The sequence below is a fragment of the Hyposmocoma kahamanoa genome, unplaced genomic scaffold, assembly GCF_003589595.1.
Source record: "Hyposmocoma kahamanoa isolate Upper Pololo Valley unplaced genomic scaffold, ASM358959v1 79, whole genome shotgun sequence".
Taxonomy (NCBI): domain Eukaryota; kingdom Metazoa; phylum Arthropoda; class Insecta; order Lepidoptera; family Cosmopterigidae; genus Hyposmocoma; species Hyposmocoma kahamanoa.
In genome coordinates, this window is record NW_020653993.1 from 351,563 (window position 1) to 374,298 (window position 22,736).

Below are 22,736 nucleotides of genomic sequence, written 5' to 3' on the forward strand. Positions count from 1 at the left end.
TGTCAGTATGGTCTATAGCTATAATCAATGAGTTTTAGTTCATTCATTCACAATAAAGTAGGTAAAGTCGGGGTCACCCGCAGCTTGGCTTCAAGGCTTCGTGCGAGCTTTTTCTCTGAATGAATTTCGGCTCTACATAGGCCGACGCAAAATTAGTATAGTAAGCGTTATTTTCGCGGAATTATAAAATTTGACAGCCGAATATTCAATGTCACACAGCCTGGTGTAATGTCGAGGTTGATTCCGATAAAAAAAAAAAGGAATAATAATCGAGTTTGTCTTCGATCCTGTATATAGACTGAAGTAGAAACCGTACAATTTAATGGTTATATTGCTCTAACTAGTTAAATTAGCGTTAAGTGGCGGCGTTCAATTGTTAGAAGGAAGTGAAACAAGAGACTATCATGAATTTACACCATTCTGCCAATTGGCAACATTGACATTTGAAATATTATAAAATGAATAGGAATGTTAAAAACAGAAATAGTCACACCGCATCATATTAATTAATCGCTACTTTAATAAATAGGGAGAATGCTTCTTAAATGCCTTAGTAGTGTTGTGACATTCACAGAAAAACATTTACCATGTGCTCAAACAAATTTTCTACATTTTTTGTTCAAATAAAGCTAATTGGTAAAATTTTTAGAGATAGATGTCCTTAATTTGTGTTCTGTATGATGCAGGTAATGGCTAGCATCCCCTTTAAATTTAGATTTAAATTCAGCCACACCCCGGACGCTCTATACAACGATCGAAAATTATTTACCTACTACTACTACACAGCAAGGCGCTATCTGCACACGCGCAAATGTGTGCGTGAAGTGGCAGGGTTACCCATCACTTGCTCGTACTATTTATTACGTTATGTGGTCAGAGCGGCAATGTGTTATATATAATTCTATTATAGAATCTTAATAATTGCACATGTTCATTACGTATTTATATCGATATATTGTTATATTTTTCATTAGTTCTCTAACTGGAATAATGTTGAAGATTTATTCTAAAAATTAAAAGCACTTAAAATGTTATATTTTGGACAGGTACCTTTAAATAAGGTAACCAAAGTGTTTGAATTTGTGTGTCCAAGTTTATCATTACCTAGTTAATCACTACATAATATTTTATCCGCAATACAAAATGAAAATTCGAGAACCCTTCTCTAGCTCACGAAGTTATAAATTAATAAGAGTCTTTTTATATTGATATAATAAATCTGTATTATATATTACTCTGCACTAAAGAAAGCAATAACTGAATGAATCTCAGACAGAAGTGTTTTTACTTACTTTGTTTTATTTTTCAAAAAACGAAAGACACCTTCTCTTTATCCCGTTTAGATGATTATAAACAGTCATACATAGCACGATTCACGGCCATTATAAATAGTAACGTAAAATGTTGTTATACATTAACATACAAATTTCGTAATGAAAAAATGAAAACTATATTCAAATATCAAAGCCATCTTAGAGCGAAAACGGCTCGCCGGCAGCCTTATTCTCGTTTAGTCAATATGACCGTCAATGTGCAGAGTGTGGTGCGGTATATAAAGGTCGGGGCGGAGAGTGCCCGTTCTCATTACTTATTTGTTCTCTGATTCAGCTCTATCCCAAACACAAGATGGAGTAAATTATAAAGCCTACATTTCGCCATTATATTAAGAAAAATAATCATTTCCAAAAAATTGGAAATACAATTGAAAATTCTGCTACAAGTATTTCTTACAATAATACCATCCTCATCCATGTTAATTTGAAACAGATGATTTCACCTTTTACGTTTTGCTTTTAACATAAAAGCAGTTATATCATATTTGCCTATAGTTAAGTAATTTTTTGTAAAAATTCCATTTTTACAAATTTGTTTTTGCAATATAATAGTTATTTATTCCATTCTACTAAATAGAGGTTAGCAGGATAAATAGGATAGGTTCTTGTAAGCTCATTATGTTGGACAAAAAATAATATATCTACTTTTTATGTAATGTAGTTCTCAGTACCTTCCGTGTTATTTGGTGTCCAAGAGTCGTTTGGTTTAATTAGAGGTAGCCATTGTCCCCTGTACTTTAAACCTTACTCACTTTCAGCACAGTGTTCACTTTGTCTTAAAGTAGCTCATTAGCTACACAATAATTTTTATTGTATACATAAATAATTCAACTTAATTACTTGTCCATCATCTACCTTAAGATTTATTTATTCATTTTATTTTTGAGGGTACAAACAGCTTATATCACAATGTAATAGTAATAACGCACACACTCAACATAGCCCCGCACTAGGGAAACCCTGTGTCGCGGGTGCCATGGACACACACGTAGACAACCACATATTACACCCAAACTCACGAGAGAAATAAATGTAGGCCATACAAATATTTCTCCCGGCCCGGGAATCGAACCTGGGGCCTCTGCGTGGCAGTCCGGCATGGTAACCGTTCGGCCACGGAGGCAGTTGACATATAAAATAGAAACTATTAAATAATTGTAAAGAAAAACACTTCCCTACTGATAAAAATACAATAGCAAAATACAGCATTGACAACACTAAGCAACTAAACGACATTGTACACACACACACACACACGCGCACGCTCGCGCACACACAAGCACGCACGCACGCACGTACGCACGCACGCACGCACGCACGCACACACGCACACGCACACACACTCAAAATCGTAAAGAGCAGAAATTTTGTTACAATTATTGCTCGCACGCCATATAAACGAATTCCGTTTGTAATTTTGTAAAGCGACAGGTAGATGAATTAGTGACTCGTTACGTAAATGCTTAGCTGGAACTCGTAAGTGAATCTCAGACAGAAGATCGACAGACTAAAAAGAATGCATGTGTTCGATGACTAAGAGAGGCTGAAGCAATGGCTTCCTTGCTCTCAAACACAACAAATCACTCAAAAAATTTACATATATATATTCATTAAAAAACTCCCTTTGTGCATAAAAATTAAGAAAGAATGCAGAATCGACTGCCAACATTGACTAGTTGATAGGAAAAGAACAAAAAATGTTCCTGCATCAACCCACTGCATTACTGGATATTATGGTTATTCTCTACATTCGCTTATACTGCCACCAAGCCTCAAATGCAGATTGAGAAAGATCACAGCTATTGTGAACTGTCTTCCAACATACAGGTTTTCTTTACCTATAGAGAACCCTTAGTATAGATATTAAGATATGGCATGGTATTCACATGTCTTGATTGGAAGAAAACTGATGTTTGGAAGACGATATTAAGTCATCATTTTAGTAGCAGCAGAGCTCCTTGTGAAAGAGCTTGTCTAGGGAAGTAGGTACTGCACATTTTACATAAGTTTTATAGAAATTGGTTAATGGAAAGTGGGTGAAATCCAATTAACCAGATTCATCCCCTAATTCACCACCTACAGAGGTGACATATTTTCTTCAAATTTGAAAGGGATCATTCCTGAGATAACTCAATGTGTATCTATTGGTGAGGACCTATAGTTGGCTCTCAATCATTATTTAAACTTTTGATAAATTTAAATTTATTTTAATTTTAATTAAATTTTTGTAAGATAAATATAAAAAAATTAAAATAAAATAAAAAATACACCCTTTCCAACAAAAAATAATTGTCGAAATCGGTTACCAATTGTCAGACTAATCGCGTAACGCACACAATAAAATACAGTCGAATTGAGGACTTCCTAAAAAAAATAAAAAAAATGTCGACTTAATCTGGGTTACATATACATATAGTTTCTGGTGAACTTCTTCTAAGTATGAAAATACTTGTCTCAGAAGCCACCGCTCTTTCATTCCGGTACAGCAATTACTTAGGCTAAGTGGTGATCTTATTTTATGTTGACTAATTAAAATGAAACATTGATTATGTGCATGGTTGTGCACTTCCTCCTTTTTTTTTTGAAGTCGATTAAAAAAATGTCATAATATTAATACGAGATACAAAAATAATCTGTCTGTTTCTGACAGTCGTCTTCACAAAATCAGAGTATACATTTCTAAATTAAGAATCGTCCGATTCGGATTCGGATACGATATCGTTATACAACAGCGTTTACGGTGAAATAGATTATAAGAAAAATGCTTCAAAAAATTAAAAAATCCTTTATACATTTTTAAGACTTTAAAGGCTTAAAAATCTAGGAACAAAATCCAGATTTTATTTCAAATAATAAGGGGTTTCCATATTAATTCTTGTTTTGTAAACAATAGGAGGAGTTCGGTAATTTTCATTCGATAAACTGTGTTCTGAATAACGTTTGTAGCCTTTGCCGGTCGAGAAGTTCGAGTAATCGTACGGGGGTGACGTCATTTCGGTTCGATTTCGAATACGACAGTTTGACGTTCGATTCGGACGTTGTGTATATATCAAATATAATCGGTCGACAACTGAACTGTCGTAAAGTTCTGAATTGACCTCCAGGTGTTTTAAGTTATCGACGTTTGTGAACTATTATTGCGACATGATGATGAATAGAAGTATATTATTGTTTATCGAAAGTCTATGATGTGTTTCGGATTAAATTTTCCTTCCTTGTGGTCGTAGTGCCTACCTGGTGCGGGTGCGGGCGCAAGTGATGTGCCGCGACGAGGGCACTGGGGGATGGCTGGCGCTGGGCGGCGGCGGGCTGGCACACGTGATGGTCGGCCGCCGCCGCGCAACCACGCATTCGCATCACCACGCACACTCGCATCTCAACGGCAATGGTAAGTGTCATGGTGATCAATTGTTTTCTTATAGTCAGTTATCAATTCGACGCTGGAAAGGTAAAACGTCTAACGTGCACTTGGAAAATATTACAGAAGAGCGATATACAGTAATTCTTTTAAGAAAAATTCATATCTCGAACTTAATTTGAAGTAAAAGTTTCAGCTTTGCCATTTATAACAAATAAAATAGAGTTATGATATTTTTTTCTCTTTTAAAAATGTTTTAAATCGCGCTCGTGTAATATGTATTCCCCGAACGCACGTTAGACGTTTTACCCTTCCAGAGTCGCTTTGATCAAGTTTTCCTCATTCGCAAGGTAGAAATTTGAAATGTCGTAAAAATATTTTGTCGTAATGGAAAATGTTCCTAACCAGAAAATGTTGCTAAATTATTACCCTTATATCGACGGTGGAAATTTAAAATGTCCTAAGAGACATTTTGTCGTAAGGTCATTTTACCTTACGACAAAATGTCTCTCTTACAACATTTAAAATTTCCACCATCAATTTATTGCGCTCGTGTAATAATAAACTAGTTTTTTTAATGGTGTTTAAGCCGGTAGTTACCGATAATTAGCCAACCGATTAAGCCCTAAAGTCAGCGTGTACTCGCGCCGATTCTCTCAAATAGCTCGCCCTTCTGGTTAGTAGCGGCCAGAGCCGAGACGCGAGTCCACCTGGGCGCACCCAGGCTCTCTACTTAATTTATTATACCAGTTAAGAGTAGAGCTAAATCGAATATTCGGCTATTATTCGGTAATCGGCCTATTCGGCTTATTTTTTGCTATTGGCCGTATACCTTATATTGAACAACTATTTGGACGAATACCGAATGATAAAATAATACATATAACAGGACAAAGAAAGAAGAAAACAGTAAATTATTATGTAACTTATATTCATGCTGAACATACATTGTAAGCTTGAGAAAGCGGAATTTTTAGCGGAATCCTTAGAGATCAAGAAAGGTAATAAAACTACCTACTTACATACAAAATCAAATCAACAAAAAACAAAATCAACCGAAGTACATAATTATTTGCAAACCAAAATAAAATTAAACCAAAACAAAATAAAATTGAAAATTAAATTACCTTTATTTTTTAATTGTACGAAACTTTTTATCTTATCTAAATTTAATAGTTTAGTAGTATTTTTCTTGTCCATTTTCTTACGTGCGTTAATCAGGCCGAATATTCGACTATTCGTCCACGCTCCTGGCCGAATAAATTAGTATTTGGAACTCTAAGAGACGCACTCCCAAATTTCAGCAACCCAACTGCTCAATATCCTTAAAAAAGTAACCTTATAATAATAATATATGCGACAGCGGCAGGGCTCCGTCACTTGCTCAAGGTTATGCGATAAGTGCCTACCGCTGAGTACGCCGACGTCGGCGCAAGCTCTCATACAAATCTTTCATTTATGAGCATTTGGCTCCGCACGACTGCAGACGCTGTGCCTGGTATCATTGGTCAGATTTAGTAGGCTATTATAGCGTAGGTATTGTCGATTGTATGAGAGTGATGTATCCGTTAAAGTAATATGTGATTGCTGTCCGAGTGGAAGCAAAACGCACGTCATTTTCGCTCTTATTGCATAGTTACTCGTATTTAAAAGATGTGTTGTATGTCCAGGCGGCGACAGTACGGAGACGACGTCGTCTTCAACGGCGCCAGTGCATGAGTACTTCATTCACGGCCGTCGAATCAGCGATAACATGGTCAGTATTGATACCACATGGATACCACACACAATTGCACACCAACATCCATTATGATAGGATCTTCTCTAAAATGCACATTTCCATATACAATTAGTACACATTTACTAGTGCAAAGTAATTGCAATGCACTTCAGAGCTTTAAATCGCAAACCCGTCACCCTGACGCATCAGTTGCCAAGTCCCATGTGCCTGTAATCTCACCAGCAACTTACCCTTTAAACCAGAACACAATAATGCTGACATTACTGCTTGGCGGCAGAAATAGGTAAAGGTGGCAGTACTAATCTGGTAGATGATGTTTGAAATAAATAAATATTATATTATGTGTAATTTAAAATTTTATTTACAAATAGTTTCTTGCTCATTATCTCATATCTCTCATATTATCTCATATCTCAGGGGAATCTGCCTTACGAATCAGAAGTAGAGTTTAATCAATATGATGATTTGAATTATTGTTTGCTTACCTGTAAAGTCATAAAAAAAACGACATTTTTAAGCTACATTTTAAACTACTGCTCGTTCACTACGCTGACATCCCTGAGAAGAACGAGCAAGAAACTGTAGGGATTGCTCTTTTCAAATAAACTTAAACTCTTAGGGTCGTATTCCAGAACTCTACTCAATGCTCAAGTCAGGATTTGAGCAGACTTGAGTATGATTTCAAGAACTGGAAATACGACCCTAATGGCAAGGTCTTGAGTATGATTTCTAATGCTTTGAATCATACTCAAGTCCTGACTTGAGAATTGAGTAGAGTTCTAGAATACGACCCATAGACTCAGTTTTTAAGGCCTTTTAAAAAACCTCGATTAATTTTCAACGCCCCACGACTAGTCTAGTCTTTTAACCCTCAAGTCTTGAGTCATAAGACTAAAACTGAAGACTAATTCGAGTCGAAGTCTTTTAACCCTAGGAAGCTTCAAAGACTTATAGGACTAAAACGACTAAAAAGACTAAAACGACTAAAACGACTGGCGCCTCATAGCCTCGGGAGTCGCGAGTCATGAGCCGTACGGCGTGATTTTATTTCTACCCACAAGGTATTTTTTACGATTTTTATTGTAAGTCAATAAACGTGATTATTTACGTCATTTTTACTTCCGTCACTTACGTCATTTTTATTTATAAACTTCGGGTTTAGTAAAATATAAAATACGTATAAGTACTTTGCAAACAACTCGAGTCGTTTAAGTCTTTCATGTCGTTTAAGTCTTTTGAATCTTTTAGTATAACGACTGAGTGTTATTAATAAAGAGTCGAACCCCCAGTCTTAATTTTAGAGTCGAGTTTTACAGGAAAATGGAGTCGAGTCGTTATAAAACGCCTTAAAAGACTGAGTCTTTTTCATCACTTTCCTAAGAAGAACGCGCAAGAAACTGTAGGGATTGCTGTTTTTAAATAAACTTAAATGCTATGGAATACATTTTGAATTATAATTTTGTGGGATCTAGACTCTTTTTGTCTTTCCATACTTCTATATCTAATACATAATCTTCAATTTTGTAATATGACTTTTCAATCAAAAATACTTTTAATGTAAGTTTTAAACTTAGGAATGATAATCTTAATATATTCTCCGGAATCTTATTGTAAAAACGTATACAGTTCCCCATAAAAGAATTGTTTACCATGTACCATGAGTTTGGACTTAATTCTAAGGTTAATATTATGGATATCTTCTTTCTTAACGAAATCATGTATATTTTTACGGGCATACAAAATATTTGAGTAAATGTACTACGATGCCACAGTCATGATACCAGTCTCCTTAAACTTTTCTCTGAGAGAAACCCGAGAACCTAAACAGTACACAAATGAAGATTATTTGAATTTGAACAAATTTAATTATGTTTTCAGGTGGTTCTTGAGTGCACGATAAAAAAGGATTTTCAGTACAACAAGGTGATGCCTACCTTCCACCACTGGGTGACTGATGAGAAGCGCTTCGGGCTCACTTTCCAGACAGCCGCTGATGCCAGGGCATTTGACAAGGGCGTTAGGACCGCCATTGAAGAGTTATTGGACGGTAAGTCCAAATGCTTACAATATCTGAAATGTTTCTAATTAACTCGAAATCCTCTTGACACTTGGACTGGAGTATTTGATTTTTTATTCGGGAATTAATAATGTATGAAACATATTTTCATTGACGTTACGGACTTATTGAATAGAATAGAAACCATTTGTTACATAACGCCACAACACAATAATACACTGTAAGACATTAAAAAAAGATAAAGCTAAATTAAAACAAAAAAAAATAGAATAGCAAAAAAAAAAGTAATAAAAGGACCATGAAGGTAGTCAACACTATTGTGTACTAAGTACCTAGATGTCATGTGTGGCGTATGTAAAAGGAACCACTCAGCTAATATCACCGCCGTGAAAAGGCTGTGACGCTGATTTTCTGTGGACCCTAAAACCGAGTGAGTACCGGACGTGTGTGTCGAGTATAAACTAAAATAAATTACGTATACATTTCTGTAATGTAGTATGGTGTGTTCGCTTATATTTATAGAATACTTAAATAATTCATTTGATATATATATACAGTGATAAGCGTGTGCAATGTAGTGTCCATCATTTACAACAAACAAAATAGAACTTATTTACTTTAGAAAGATACCTATTGCGAGATTTGTGTCACGTCCATCTATGGGACTGAAGATGCGGGTGTCAACATCTTCTAGCCGTGCGAGTTTTTCTAACTACCCGCGCTTGGTCTTTATTATTTATTAGTGCACTAGAGTTGTCACTAGACTGACACACAACACTCACGACATCCGGCGACTTGTCGGGCGATACTTGATATTGTTTACATTTCATGATAACTGGACCCCATGACTGGAACATGACGTTTCACGGGAGTCAATTTTAGCTTTGGGAAATCACACTAATTTTTTCTTCTTTTCCATACATTAACTGCCTCCGTGGCCGAATAGTTACCATTCTGGTCACGCAGAGGTTCCGGGGATCGATTCCCGGGCCGGGAGAAATATTTATATGGCCCACCTTATTTCTCAAGGCACTGTGGCCTATGCCTACCCAGTATGGAACTTCGTACGTATTAGAGGGCAGCACTGGGTGAGGAGATGCTCAGGAGTTTCATCCGCCTCATGGCAGAATTTACATTCTCTGTTTTCTCTCCGCCTTATATTTGACATGTGATTGTTCAAGGCACAGTGCCCTGTTAAGGCTCTAGTCTAGCATACTGATGCCATTTCTGTCAAGTGACATTGATATTGTTGCGAACGCAACAGAATTTTTGTAATAAAATTTAATACAACTTTCGAAGCAGTAACTAAACGCTCGTCAAGGTCGTATTACGTAGGCCGGGGGTTCTATTTTGAACCAATCAACTAACACCACATACGTGTTGTTTCATATCTACCACAATTTAACGAACTTTTGTACGTACTAATAAAGGTCAAGAAGGACGTTCACTTCTGAATTGTACTTCTATAAGAAACCACCAATGTTTAGCGATTAATGGCACTACTCCTGCTAACCAGTAACCTATTGCCATTGCCAATATATTACAGTCACCTTAAATCGTCTTTAATTTTCTACTTGGGTCTGACGGCTAAAAATGTAATGAAATATAAATTATAGAGAAGGTGCACACATTTGCAAAATAATTTAAAGATGGGAACTACAGCCCAAATCCTCTTACCTGTGTCCAGCAGTATGACTATATGTAGGCTAACTATTATTATGTAATAATTCCTACTACTGCCAACATCAATTTTGGCAGTATTACATTGCAGTATTACAACATTAAGTCTATGCCGTTTATGGTATCGCTGACATTGTACAACAAAAAAGCATAATCGCTTTTATTACCTACCTTAAAAATAGGTGATTTCTTTTGTTATTTGAAAATTAAGCTTTCAATGTCGTCGTATGGGCTGATCCATAACCAGGACGGATTAAAAAAAAAATTGTTATAATTATTAATGCAAAGATTAAGTGCTCGCACTTAGAAAAAAATCCTTCGATCCCGCCGGTTTCGAACCGACGTCTTCTAGCAAACCGTGTCACGCTATGTCAACTTATTAGCTTAGTATTTTTATTATTGTATTAATAATTATGACAAACTAGTGGAGTAATTTCACAAAAAATAATTTAATATCATGGTGGAGAAAACATTTTTTTCAAATCTTTATATTACGATTAGTTTGCACAATATTTGTTACTATTCAAATCGATAGCTCCCGCGCAGATTGTTTTAAGCCAAAAAATAGCATTTTTTACTTCTAACTTAAATATATTCTTTTTTATGTATAATAAATATACCATTTAACCATATAACCTATAATAAATGGTTACCTATCTGTAGTCCGAAATTACATTTTCCAGAAATAACTTTGCTCGAATTTTCATAACCTCGAAGGTAATTTTGAGAGGAAAATGTTTTTTTCTTTTAAACCTAACCTTACCGAACCTTATCGTGTCTTTACGATAAACATCCAACATATTCTGAAAGAACAACGGTTTCGTTATAATTCGGTTTTCGATGTAATGGAAATTCGAACAAACGTTGTTTCGGTAAAAATAAATTCGAGTTTGTGATAGGCTACCATAATAAATATACCTTTTAAACATTAAAAAAAGGAATAAATATATCCTTTAATAATAATTTAAAAAAACACTTTGTGGCTTACAACAACTTACTTGGGAAGTATCGAAATAGATTCTCCTTTAGGTTTGTGCTAAAACTGAAATTCTTTAAGTCCAAAGAGTTCGTGATCAATAAGAAAAAGACAGAAGGTTGTATTTTAGTTCCAAGAACCACTGGTTTCGAACTAGGTACAGGGTCAAGAGCATGTCAAGCTTGACACTTAAGATTTAAATCCACCTCTATGCCCCTTACGATAAGAACGATCCAAAGTCCAAACTGGTCTTGACTGTACTATGAGTACCAGAACAACGAATAGAACCAATTTAGGAAAAGATCTTATTCTTGAATGGGTTCTACAGGGACCATACGTAAAATATTTGTGTGACAAATTTTACAGCGCCCGTTAGCGGTCACAAGAAGTGACATTTTGAAGTCAAATATTTTATGCAGTCTCTACCGACAACTTTACTTCCACTGGAAACTCATGGTAGAAGCGCAGGTCACATGGTATCAAAGTCTAAAAGAAACAAGATCTTCCGTCCTTTTCTTACAGCTAAAGTGAAACTGAAAAGTTTGTCTTTAAACTAACTTATCTAATGTGCTTTCTTTCTGCCTCCCCCTCTGCCGTATACTGGATTCCTACATGGTGAGTATATTTTGCTAAATTGAGTAAAACGTAGTTTGGTCGTATTTCGTTTATTCCTCAATACTGTAGGTGATATATAAAGGACCTTATTCCATAGTTTGGCATTAACGTTTTTACAAATTCCTGTAGAATGTGAAAAATGAGGCAATGGTAAAAGACGTTAAGTCCGATCGTCGTTTGTTTTTTTATTTAACATAATTTATTTGACCTTAAGGCTCAATTTACACTGCGGGGGAACGAAATGGAATGGAAGCGTCAATTTCGCGTCGTTGCGCGAGAAGGCGCGCTCGGTCGCTTAAATGCTCGAGCATTCCCGCGAATGCTCGAACATTCCCGCGAATGCTCGAACATTCCAGAAACCCCGCTTTGAGGCTGTAGTATTTCATCGACGTTTGTCGTCACACTGCGCCTGCCTTCGCGCCAATTCTCGAGCGTGCTCGAGAATTCCGCGGAAGACCCGTGACGTAATTTTTGGCTCGTATTTAGTTTGTACGCTACACAATTGACCATAAAGTTAATTTCGCTATGTACAATATCGTTACAAAAATTCGCTTCCATTCCGTTCCTTTTTTTAGATTCATTTAAAATTAAAGAGCCTCATTCTCTTTACTCTGTTCTCTGTGGTAAAAATTACTATTTAGAATAGACATTTATTGCAACGCCACAACACAGATACAAAAAAAAATGATAACACAAACAAGGAAAACAAAATTAAAGAAATAATTATTAATAAACAAAGTAAAAAATACAATAAAAAATCAGCATTTAATAAGTCCAATCTGACAAAAAACAAATTATAACGGCTACAAATTTTGTACTGTCATCTGTGCGGTTGTGACGTACGCAATAGGACTTCATTCGCATTAGCCACAGCCATAATTGACTTTGGCGCTGGTTTTCAATGAGCCCTGCGACAAGATGAGTGAAGAACGTGTATGTCGCGAAAGAACTTAAAGTAAACTACTTTACACTTAAGTTAGTTACCATTTGTGCTGGATACAAGCAACTAGAAGAGAATATTCTATTTTCAAACAATTAATATGGAATCGAAACTGTCGCCGGTTGCAACAGTCGGACACTATCGCCGGTTGCGGCAACCGCAGTTGTACGAAAATAGGATATTTGCTTCTAATTGCCGGTTGATGGTCCAACACAAGACACACGTTTGCGCGGCGCCTAAGGTTCTTTACATCTTACCTACAAATTGACACTCAATGACATTCAGTACTCCAGATCTAGATACCTAGCCTCGTAGTTTACTAGTTTCTCAATAAATGATATAGTTTTAAGATTATCTAGTCTTAAAGTAGGAAAATTACTGTACTATGAGTACAAAGTAACCCCGGAGACACTACTCAGAACACCCAAATTATAAAAGACCGTTTAGCACATTAGTCTTTCCGGGTCTCGAAACCGGAATCTCCTTGTTTTAGCGCCCAGTGTCTTAGGGACTCACCACATCTATTCACACGGAAACGCTTTGAGTTGGTCAGAAAAGCCTTTATAGGATCTCCGACGCGAAACGCACAACGTCATGTTCGCTCCTGCTACACGGATATAAAGATTTTTGTGTTCCCCTTAAGCGTGAAACATACAGAGAACGCCACACCCGTTCTCTGTATGTCGGGCGAGTGTCGGGTTGGCAGCGCATCGGGTGTAATTCCGTGTATTTATATGGATGACAACGGTGCGCGTGGTTTGTCGCCCGACCTGACACTCGTCCGACCCGCACCCGCTGTCAGTGTGTTTCACGCTTTAATCGCCGGTTCACCGAGAATTATTAAACGTGTTATCTCTAAAGATGTTTATTGATTTTGCAGGTCTGGGTGGGGCGTGGCCGTCGTTACACGCGTACAAACAACTCAACCCAGCGCCGAAAGACGACGATGAGGAGAACAACATATTCGAGGTAATTATCAGTTTGATACTAATTTCCACACCAAACATAGATGGCGGCAGTATATTCGATTTTTTTCTCGTACACATTAGGAACGAGGTAGCAAAGAGCTTCGTGCAAATGAGTGGTCTATTAACGACATAAGGACGGAGTAATAATAATAATAATATACCAGACAACCATACCAACTGCCTGGTCTCAAACTAGAGTTCACTCTGGGGCAGTTCCCAGAGCACCCAAACCAGAACTAATTTAAAATGTTCGTTTCCAAATTGGTACTTTTGGGAATCGAACCCGGGACTCACAGTATTCACAGAGCAAACCGTTGAGTCAAGCTCTAGTCGACCGAAAGAGCAAACTGTGAAAGTGGAATTAAATTAATAATAATAATAACGCACACACTCAACATAGCCCCGCACTAGGGAAACCCTGTGTCGCGGGTGCCATGGACACACATAGACAACCACACATTAAACCCAAACTCACGAGAGAAATAAATGTAGGTCATACAAATATTTCTCCCGGCCCGGGAATCGAACCTGGGACCTCTGCGTGGCAGTCCGGCATGGTAACCGTTCGACCACGGAGGCAGTCAAAAGTCAAATCGGAGTAAATTGAATGTATAATAAGCAGTAATCGAAATTGAGGGAACTAAAGCAAAGAAAAATGTGGACATTCCTTTGTACAAGTCCCGGGACTTCTCGGAACTGATTATATTTGAGTATGCGTATGCGCTACGTACCTAGTTTTATTGAAAGTTGAGTACATTGGCAACAAATGATTGTTTCCTATTTATTACAAGTTTTTACAAAGATGCCACCTTTAAAGGTGGAATCTTTTCTTCAAATTTAAATGTGATCACTACCGAGGTTCACAAATTTTAAAGGTTATCGCGTAACATACATTCGTAACATGCAAAAATGTACAGTCCAATTGAGAACCTCCTCCTTTTGTTTGAAGTCGGTAAAAAAATAACCATGCAAATGAAAGATATATAATCCAGTAACCCGTATACGTGTTGCAGTGTCTGAACCTGCCGACGGAATCCCGTTCGAGCTCAGAAAACTCGACAGCGTCGCGGCCGCGCGCGCGCGACCCGCAGATCCTCTCGGCCGTCACGCTGCCTCTACACCCACCGCCAGGTAACTTAAGCCTTTTTTTTATTAATAATAAATCCTCAATGATAACTGAAACGCATAATATCGAAGTCCTCGTCAAATCCAATGACATGAACCTAAATTATTTAGCAGCAGTAGAGCTCCTTGTGAAAGAGTTCGTCCAGGTAAGTACTGCCACCTTACCTATTTCTGCCGCCAAGCAATATGAGCATTACTGCGTTCCGGTTTGGGAAGGTAAAGGTAAATTACAGGGGTACATGAGACTTGTCAACTTATGTCTCAAGGTGACGGGCGCAGTGGCAGTGCCTCTCAGATCTTTGTGATTTAAAGCGCCGAGTGGCACTGCAACTGTTATGGACAGGCGTGTCGCTTACCACCAGGACCACGACTTGTTCGTGCCGTCACTTCGTATAAACCCAGGATAGCTACTTTACACTGTTTAGGAGTTCCTCTCATCTATCTGCCATTTCCATCATCATCATAATCAGCTCTAGGGCCTTATAACGCTTTTTTTTTTATTGCAATTATATCTACGTGCCTAGTTTTATTGAAGTCGGTTAATGGAAAATGGGTTAAATTCAACAAATTGTATTATCGAGTTCTTAGGTTTTCGCGATTGTTACGCATAGGAAATGAAACTATTTTTCCGGATTTAAATCGCGTATATTTGTTTTTTCAAACAAACCGACGTTTCGGGCCCTTTACAGGGCCCATGTTACAGTCAACCGTGACCATGGGACCTGTAAAGGGCCCGAACAAATATACGCGATTTAAATCCGGAAAAATAGTTTCATTTCCTAAATTGTATTATCCCCTAATTTGCCAGCCTTAAAGGTGGAATATGTTCTTCGATGGGACCACTACAGAGGTACCCCTATTTCAACAAAAAAAGAACCATCGAAATCAGTTTAAAAATTTCGGAATAATCGCGTAAGTTTTTAAAGTAATTTACTACTATTCAAGCCCGTTTCGATACGAAAGTTTATTAGTAAACAAACTCATGACTGCTATGTGTTGGTATTTTGATTACCTACGAATTGCCATGACCTTCTCATACATTCTTATGATATAAATACATATGTAACACTATTTATTGTTAAGATTTACAAAATAGAAATTAACCATATTTGTATTAATTTCCTATTATAATAATTTTGTTACATTATTTTAAGAAATGACATTAAAACAAATTAAACAGTAATTTGTTGGAATAAGGTTTAAATTTACGTGAACGCTATTCGACTAGAAGCCGAATAATTCCGGCTTCTTGGCCGCCATTTCTTTAGATGTTGCGCGTAATTTTCATGAATGAAATAGAACTCGCCGATCCACCGGCTTACCTCGCGCTGATTGGTTGAGATGCATCGCGACAAGTTAATAGTGAATATTTTGATTATATTTTTTAAGTGGTGGGGTATGCGTGTTGTTTGGTAATCTTATGATAATACGCGGAAAATTTTAGGCAAGCCGGTGGGAAACGTGTTATGCGGACGCATCGCCACTGCTATGTACTTCGTTTAACAGAAGGCGGTATAGTACACCCCAAAAATTGTAATTTCAATTAATAAATTGGTTAATAATGCATTCGTCAATTTCCGTGAAACCCGAATGGCTCGAGGGTTTGTGTACTACGTCCGATTGGTGTCAGTTCCGAATCCGAGAAATGACGATCCGAAATGCCACAGGGAACAATTTATCTCTATGTGTACTAACGATATTCGTATTTTCTTGGATTCTAGTCGGACTTAGTGCACTAGCGACATCCGAAGTGGGTCCGAATTTTCTAGATTTGCTTAGTCTCGGATTCGGGGGCTACTCTCGATCGCCCTCTGACGTCTGTCCGAAACAATTACTGTCAAATAAGTAATATTCGACAAAATTAAAAGACAAGTCTCCAGTATGAAGCTTCATTCGCATCACGCGTCTTTTCATTTGACAATTTGGTAACGAATACCAATCGGATGCAGTAGACTTCAGAAAGTAGTATTTTACAAATTTTTAAATTAATAATTAGTACATTGTGTGGACGGCAAATAAGAAATTACTAACGAAAGTCCATTAGTAGTCCGAAGCCGAAGGCTGAGGGGCTTCAATAACTCGAGTTTTGTGTTTTTTTACCGTCTGTTTAATGCAATGTTTTTCATTACATTTGCGAGGAAATAAATACAAACGAAATAAATACAATGTTTCTTTCTTGTACGAATAAATATGGTTCACAACACAAAAATTAGTTATGCATTTTGCAAATGGCCGGCTTTTTGTTTATTTTTTATTAACAGATGGCCAGCTACCTATTCTTCCATAGATAATGCAACTCGAACTAAATGTTTGAAAAAAGCAAAGACCCATACAGCAACATTTTAAGCGAATGTTTTAATTTTGAACTTAAATCTGAATCGAACCTGACCTATGTAAGGAAGCATGTCGTGCTACAAATTAAAAAAATACTCCTTACCGACCATGGTTGTAGAGGGAAGAAAAAAGGCCAGAAGGTTTTATTTTGGGCATTATACACAAGTTAGCCACCATGCAATCATACTGTTTACGAGCAAGTGTGATGAAAAATATGTTTATGTATATTCCAGAGTCGCTGCAATATGAGGAGCCAAAATTGGACGAGGATTCATCCGATCGATTCGCTCGACCCACCTACGTACAGCTCAACCCGGTGAGTAGTTACCACGGCACATAAAGGACATGGATACATTTGGTCGTTCACTATGTCTACGACCGACCTGCGGTGGATGACCTTACAACCGGTTCTAGTTGTACGATTCAGAAATCTTACAGTGTCATATTATGAGCTTCGGAAAAAAAATCCGATTTTAATTTCGTCTACTCTCATTGAATGGATTTTCCGTGTTGTGTTCAAATCCGTACATTTGAAACGTATTTTTAATGAGGATTTAGCGGTTGCTGCAGATGCAGTTGAATAAATTCGACTTATCCGAAGAAAAGAGTCCGATATGACAATACAGTAATAACAGGATACATACATAAGCTCGTTATTCAAACTAAGGTTTATCTATGGGTGTTTTCAGAATTTTTATATCTTTTTTCGTTTCGGAAATATAATATCGAACTACATTCGATCTGATATCCACAGCGAAGAACAACGAAGGCAATGCACAATGTCCTGAGAACATCGAGTATGTACCCAGAAATAGAGACGAAATGTAATTTTATTTGTTTGAAAATTATTCTGCCAAATCATTACGATGACAAACTGCGCTCCGATTGGCCAGCCCGAATTCGAAATAATTGACTGGCGTCGTCAAGTGTTTCACTTCAAATCGACCAGTTTTACTTGAGCTTTGTTATAATGGACAAAATGGGAAAATTACATATTTAATATTTAATTACCGATGAAATTGATTCCGTTTGTTTTGTAATTAGATGTTTTGCTGTTTTTCCCACACCACCGAATGGAACAGCTCCCCCATAGTTAGAGATATTATCTTTATTAAAATAAACACAGAATATTTTTAGAATATACGGAGACGTACATTCTGGTCAGTTGTTGGCGATGTACTATTTCAGCTTTCTAATTTGTGATTTCAGTGCAAACGAGGGTTGATATTTAAAAGTGATTTAAGGCCCATTTGCCTGATGAGTTGCCATGGGTGGATGGCCCTTATTTCGTCTCTATTTCTGGTCATTCCTCGATGCCTGAGAACAAGCAGTCTTGCACATAAGTCTTTGTTCTACGGTTGAGTAAAAATATTCCTAGCAACGTACAAAAAACTACCGCTTGGCATTAAAAAAGAAGAACAAGGCAAATTATGCCGTATCGGTTTTTGTTCCGACGCTCAATTGTAAGTGGCCACTGGTTCATATGAACATTGTTATCATACAGAAAAAACACTCAGAAAAAATTCCTTCGATCCGGTCGGATTCGAACCGACGTCTTCTTGCATACCGTGCCAGACGCTATACCAACTAAGCCACGGAACGAACCAACGGACCTCACGAATTTTTCTATGTGCTTGCGTCGTGTCTTTGTACTTGGTCTTTCAACGACTTTTTAGTCGTAGCGCCATCTATGAGAAATCTATGACAGATTTATCACCCAGTTAGTACCTTTACCACTACCAGTCCTGGCGAGAGATGTCGCTATTCACTGTATTAATTACATTTTTATTGAATTAATATTCAATTATTTTTTTTGTGAAATTTCTCCACTAGTTTGTTATAATTATTAATACAAAGATCGAACACTCAGAAAAAAAATTTAATTAATTTTTATCATAATCATCCTTTTTTAGCGTGCCACCAAATATACTCATATTTTGGTTTATTTTACTAGTCTTGAAGAAAGCTGTATGTATAATGTGTTTATAATAAATATTATATTGCAGATACACGACTACCAGTACCCGGGCATGGGGGCTGGCGTAGGTTCGGAGAAGACCTCGCCCAACACCAAGCCGCCGCTGCTCAAACGCGACTCTGGTACAGTACTGTTTATCGTCTCTATGTACATATCGTCAATTTATCGTGCATGATATTTTATTTTTTTTAAAGAAAATATTTAGTAAATATCAGTGTTCCAAGTGATAATTTATCATTAATATACTTATCAAGATAATGACATTTTGATATTTATAAAATTAATTGTAAAAACAAATTGCTACCGCTAGCTACGTGTACGACATTGCTAGCGGTAGCACATGTTGTAAATAGAGTTTTGTTCTTCAATTTGAATTTGATATTATTACAAAAGTTTATCGCTTTCTGAACTCGACGATTCCATAAAATCGTATTGAAATATATCTATACAAAAAATCGTTAAACCGTTAAAACTTGAATCGATTGTTGAATGGAGTTGTAATCCATGTCTGCCCACGATTATACTGCCGTCCAGCAAGCAAAACGCGGCTAAGAGACAAATGGTCAAATATCCGTTTTAAATAGTAAACAATAGAGCACAAAATTCTCTTTTAAACACGGTTGAAATTAGTTAACGTTTGTCGCCACTTTGTTATTTATTGGATTCAGACTAGACTGTAATACCTATGTACCTGGTTCAAATATTCTCAATGTAAATGTTGAGGGACGACAAAAGATACTTAATTTATAGGTATACATATAAGCGGGTAGAAAGACACTTAACCATGATTAAAACGTTAATGGTTCACTACATTGCGCTATGACGAGGAACCGTAGAGGTGTACCTCGTATGTCGCGTACAAGCCCCCAGCACATCTCGCCTATGTACTGGGGCGGGACACCTGAGAGGTGCCCCGAGTGGACCTCCAGCCTCCCCTTTAGTCCAACCTCTGCCCAACAGGTTTCAAGCTTCGATAGCTATTAATCGCGGTGCAAGTGTACATGCCAGCTAATACCGACCCGATTGATGCCAACGATAGGCACCCACAGTCATAAGCGTCAATGAGGCTAGTCTACTGCGGGTCGAGTCAGCACGTGGCGAATTGATAATCATAGAACATGTTTCGTAACAATATTAAATTCGACAATTAACTTAGTTGTGTGTCTTTCCACCGTGTCTATGCATGTCGTAAAGTTCAACAATACATAGAGGAACTTACCAGTTGTTTGTCTCTTAGGGTACATTCACTTACACAGCCCTATCTTCAGTTTTAACCAAACTGAAGTCCACTCGGTATCCCGCCATTGCCGTTGACGTTACTGCCGTCTCGATAGTGTCAAAATAAAAAGTTAGCAAAGGCAAAGCAGTGTTACCACAATACAAAAAATTGGGTGAAGTTCGTTTACTCACCAAATGATTGATTATCGCGTGATTCGCGACAACGTTTTCGACTTATCGACATGTTAGGGTAAATCCCTAACATGCATAGCCGAAATATCAATAAACAATTTCAGTATTCTAAAACTGGGTTATGGCTTTTTATGATATCTCACAAAATTATTTTGTCACTTAGCAGTTATAGTTATCGGACGGCAGTATTACCCGCTGCCTGCGTTTGCTCTCGCCACTTAAGCTACAGAATCCTTATTGAGTTCTAACGAAAGAAATCCAGGGTTCTTAGTCTCACTTGATATCTTAACACGAGACTCGTGTTTATGTATAAGGGCCAAAGCGCAAAAATCACAATTTTACAGGAGAGGCTTCCAAACTTTCAAGCTGGTGTATTTTCTAGATTTCCCTGTTTTTCGATGTTTCCTTGAATATGTTTGATTTTGTTTTAACACTACCTTATAGATTATAATGAAACGAAGCATTTCCCACAAAAAAGTGAAAACGATCAAATTGTTAGTTTGGCCCTTATACTTAGGACATATCGAGAGTGTTTGTTATGCATCTCGAGATCTCTGTAACTTCGGAGCTATTTATTAAAATTTCCTGTTTTTTTTTCATAAGACTGGAAAAATATATATAAATAATCACGGAGAGTGCAAGGGAATTGCACAATTCAATACCGCCTTCCTCTTTTCATCTTCGGGGAACTAGACGCAGGTTAGGGTTCTGGATATTCCGAGGATTCACACGAAGAGTTTTTCATGGCGAACGGCTTTGGAGTGGAATTACCTGTCTGCAGACTTGTTCCCCGAACACTATAACTTGGACCTTTACATGGCTAGAGTAAATAGGTCTTATTTAGGTGTACATCCTCATCGTCACTTTCCATCAGGTGAGATGGAGGGCAAATGTGCATTTATTTTTTAAATAACAAAAAAGTAACAAGTTGTCTCTGGCACGCACGAATGGCCGTACATAATGGCCCATTTACACAGGGCCAATTGACGAGCCATTTCACAAAGCCAAGCCATTAAGCCAGTCTAGTGAAAGCCAGTACAGCCAGTATTACAATAAATTTAAGATTCTTTACTAAACGACGACAAACTAGTGGGGTGGCTCAGAATGCACGTTCAAACAAGGTCATAAACATGAGCCAATTCATTGCACGTGTGATGGGGGAAAGTATTGGCTTGAAATCTTTTCAAAATCACTAGTCGAGACACTAGAGCAGCAGTAGAGCTCCTTATGAAAAAATAGTTCAGTACACTACTAAAAAACCGACCTCAAAACTCTTTTTCCAAGAAAAAAACAATCATCAGAATCGTTTCACAAATGTGGAAGTTATCGCGTAACATACATACAAAAAAAAACACACACACAGTCGAATTGAGAACCTCCTCCTTTTTTTGAAGTCATTTAAAAAGTTCGTCCAGAATAGTACTGCCACCTTATCCATTTCTGGCGGCAGAAATGAAATAATTATTACTGCATTCCGGCTTTGAAGGGTAAGGGTGCTGGTGAAATTACAGGCACATGAGACTTTCCACTTTTTTGACAACAATTTGAGAGGCATTGCAACTGTCATGGACAGGATTGACGCTTACCACCAGGCGCACGACTTGTTCGTCTCGTCGCCGAGTATCATATTTTATAAAAAAAAAACCACTGTGGATTGTCTCTATTTACACGACTACGCCAATAATGGGCTTGGCTTAATGGAATAGCTCGTCGATTGACCCCGTGTAAACGGTCCTTAATGCTGTGTTGGTGCCAACGCGTACATGATAGAAGAAGCATGAGAGTAAGAGTCACAGACATATATCTAGATAGACGCCGCAAGTGTACGTACTTCGCGTGCCCATAGTAAGTGAAATTCACTTAGTTGGCGCTGCTACACTTCAGCCGTTATCGAAGATAAACACCAGTCGAAAACGTGAAAAATGCATAACTGTGCCATTATAAACTGCGAAAGCACCACTACTGTGGGTGAACGGGTGAACAGGGACGTTTCCTTCCACGGGCAAGTGATTTTGTGATCAGAAGATGCATAATTTATTTTAAAAACAATTATTTTGTATTAATTAAATTTTTTATTGAATTGATATTCAATTATTTTTTTGTGAAATTACTCCACTAGTTTGTTATAATTATCAATACAAAGATCGAACACTCAGAAAAAAAAAATCCTTCGATCCGTAATAGATTTCTCATAGATGGCGCTACGACTAAAAAGTCGTTGAAAGACCAAGTACAAAGACACGACGCAAGCACATAGAAA

General features: G+C 37.3%; 1 protein-coding gene across 1 annotated transcript in view; it reads left to right on the plus strand.

Annotated features, from left to right (window-relative positions):
• Positions 1-22,736, plus strand: part of LOC113233510 (sprouty-related, EVH1 domain-containing protein 1) — a 31,849-nt gene that overhangs the window by 412 nt on the left and 8,701 nt on the right. Inside the window, exons 2-9 of the mRNA XM_026468633.1 lie at positions 4,562-4,722; positions 6,363-6,448; positions 8,312-8,480; positions 11,710-11,721; positions 13,542-13,630; positions 14,643-14,760; positions 17,322-17,404; positions 19,095-19,188. Coding sequence (XP_026324418.1) covers positions 4,562-4,722; positions 6,363-6,448; positions 8,312-8,480; positions 11,710-11,721; positions 13,542-13,630; positions 14,643-14,760; positions 17,322-17,404; positions 19,095-19,188 — 812 coding nt within the window. The remainder of the gene's footprint in view (positions 1-4,561; positions 4,723-6,362; positions 6,449-8,311; positions 8,481-11,709; positions 11,722-13,541; positions 13,631-14,642; positions 14,761-17,321; positions 17,405-19,094; positions 19,189-22,736) is intronic.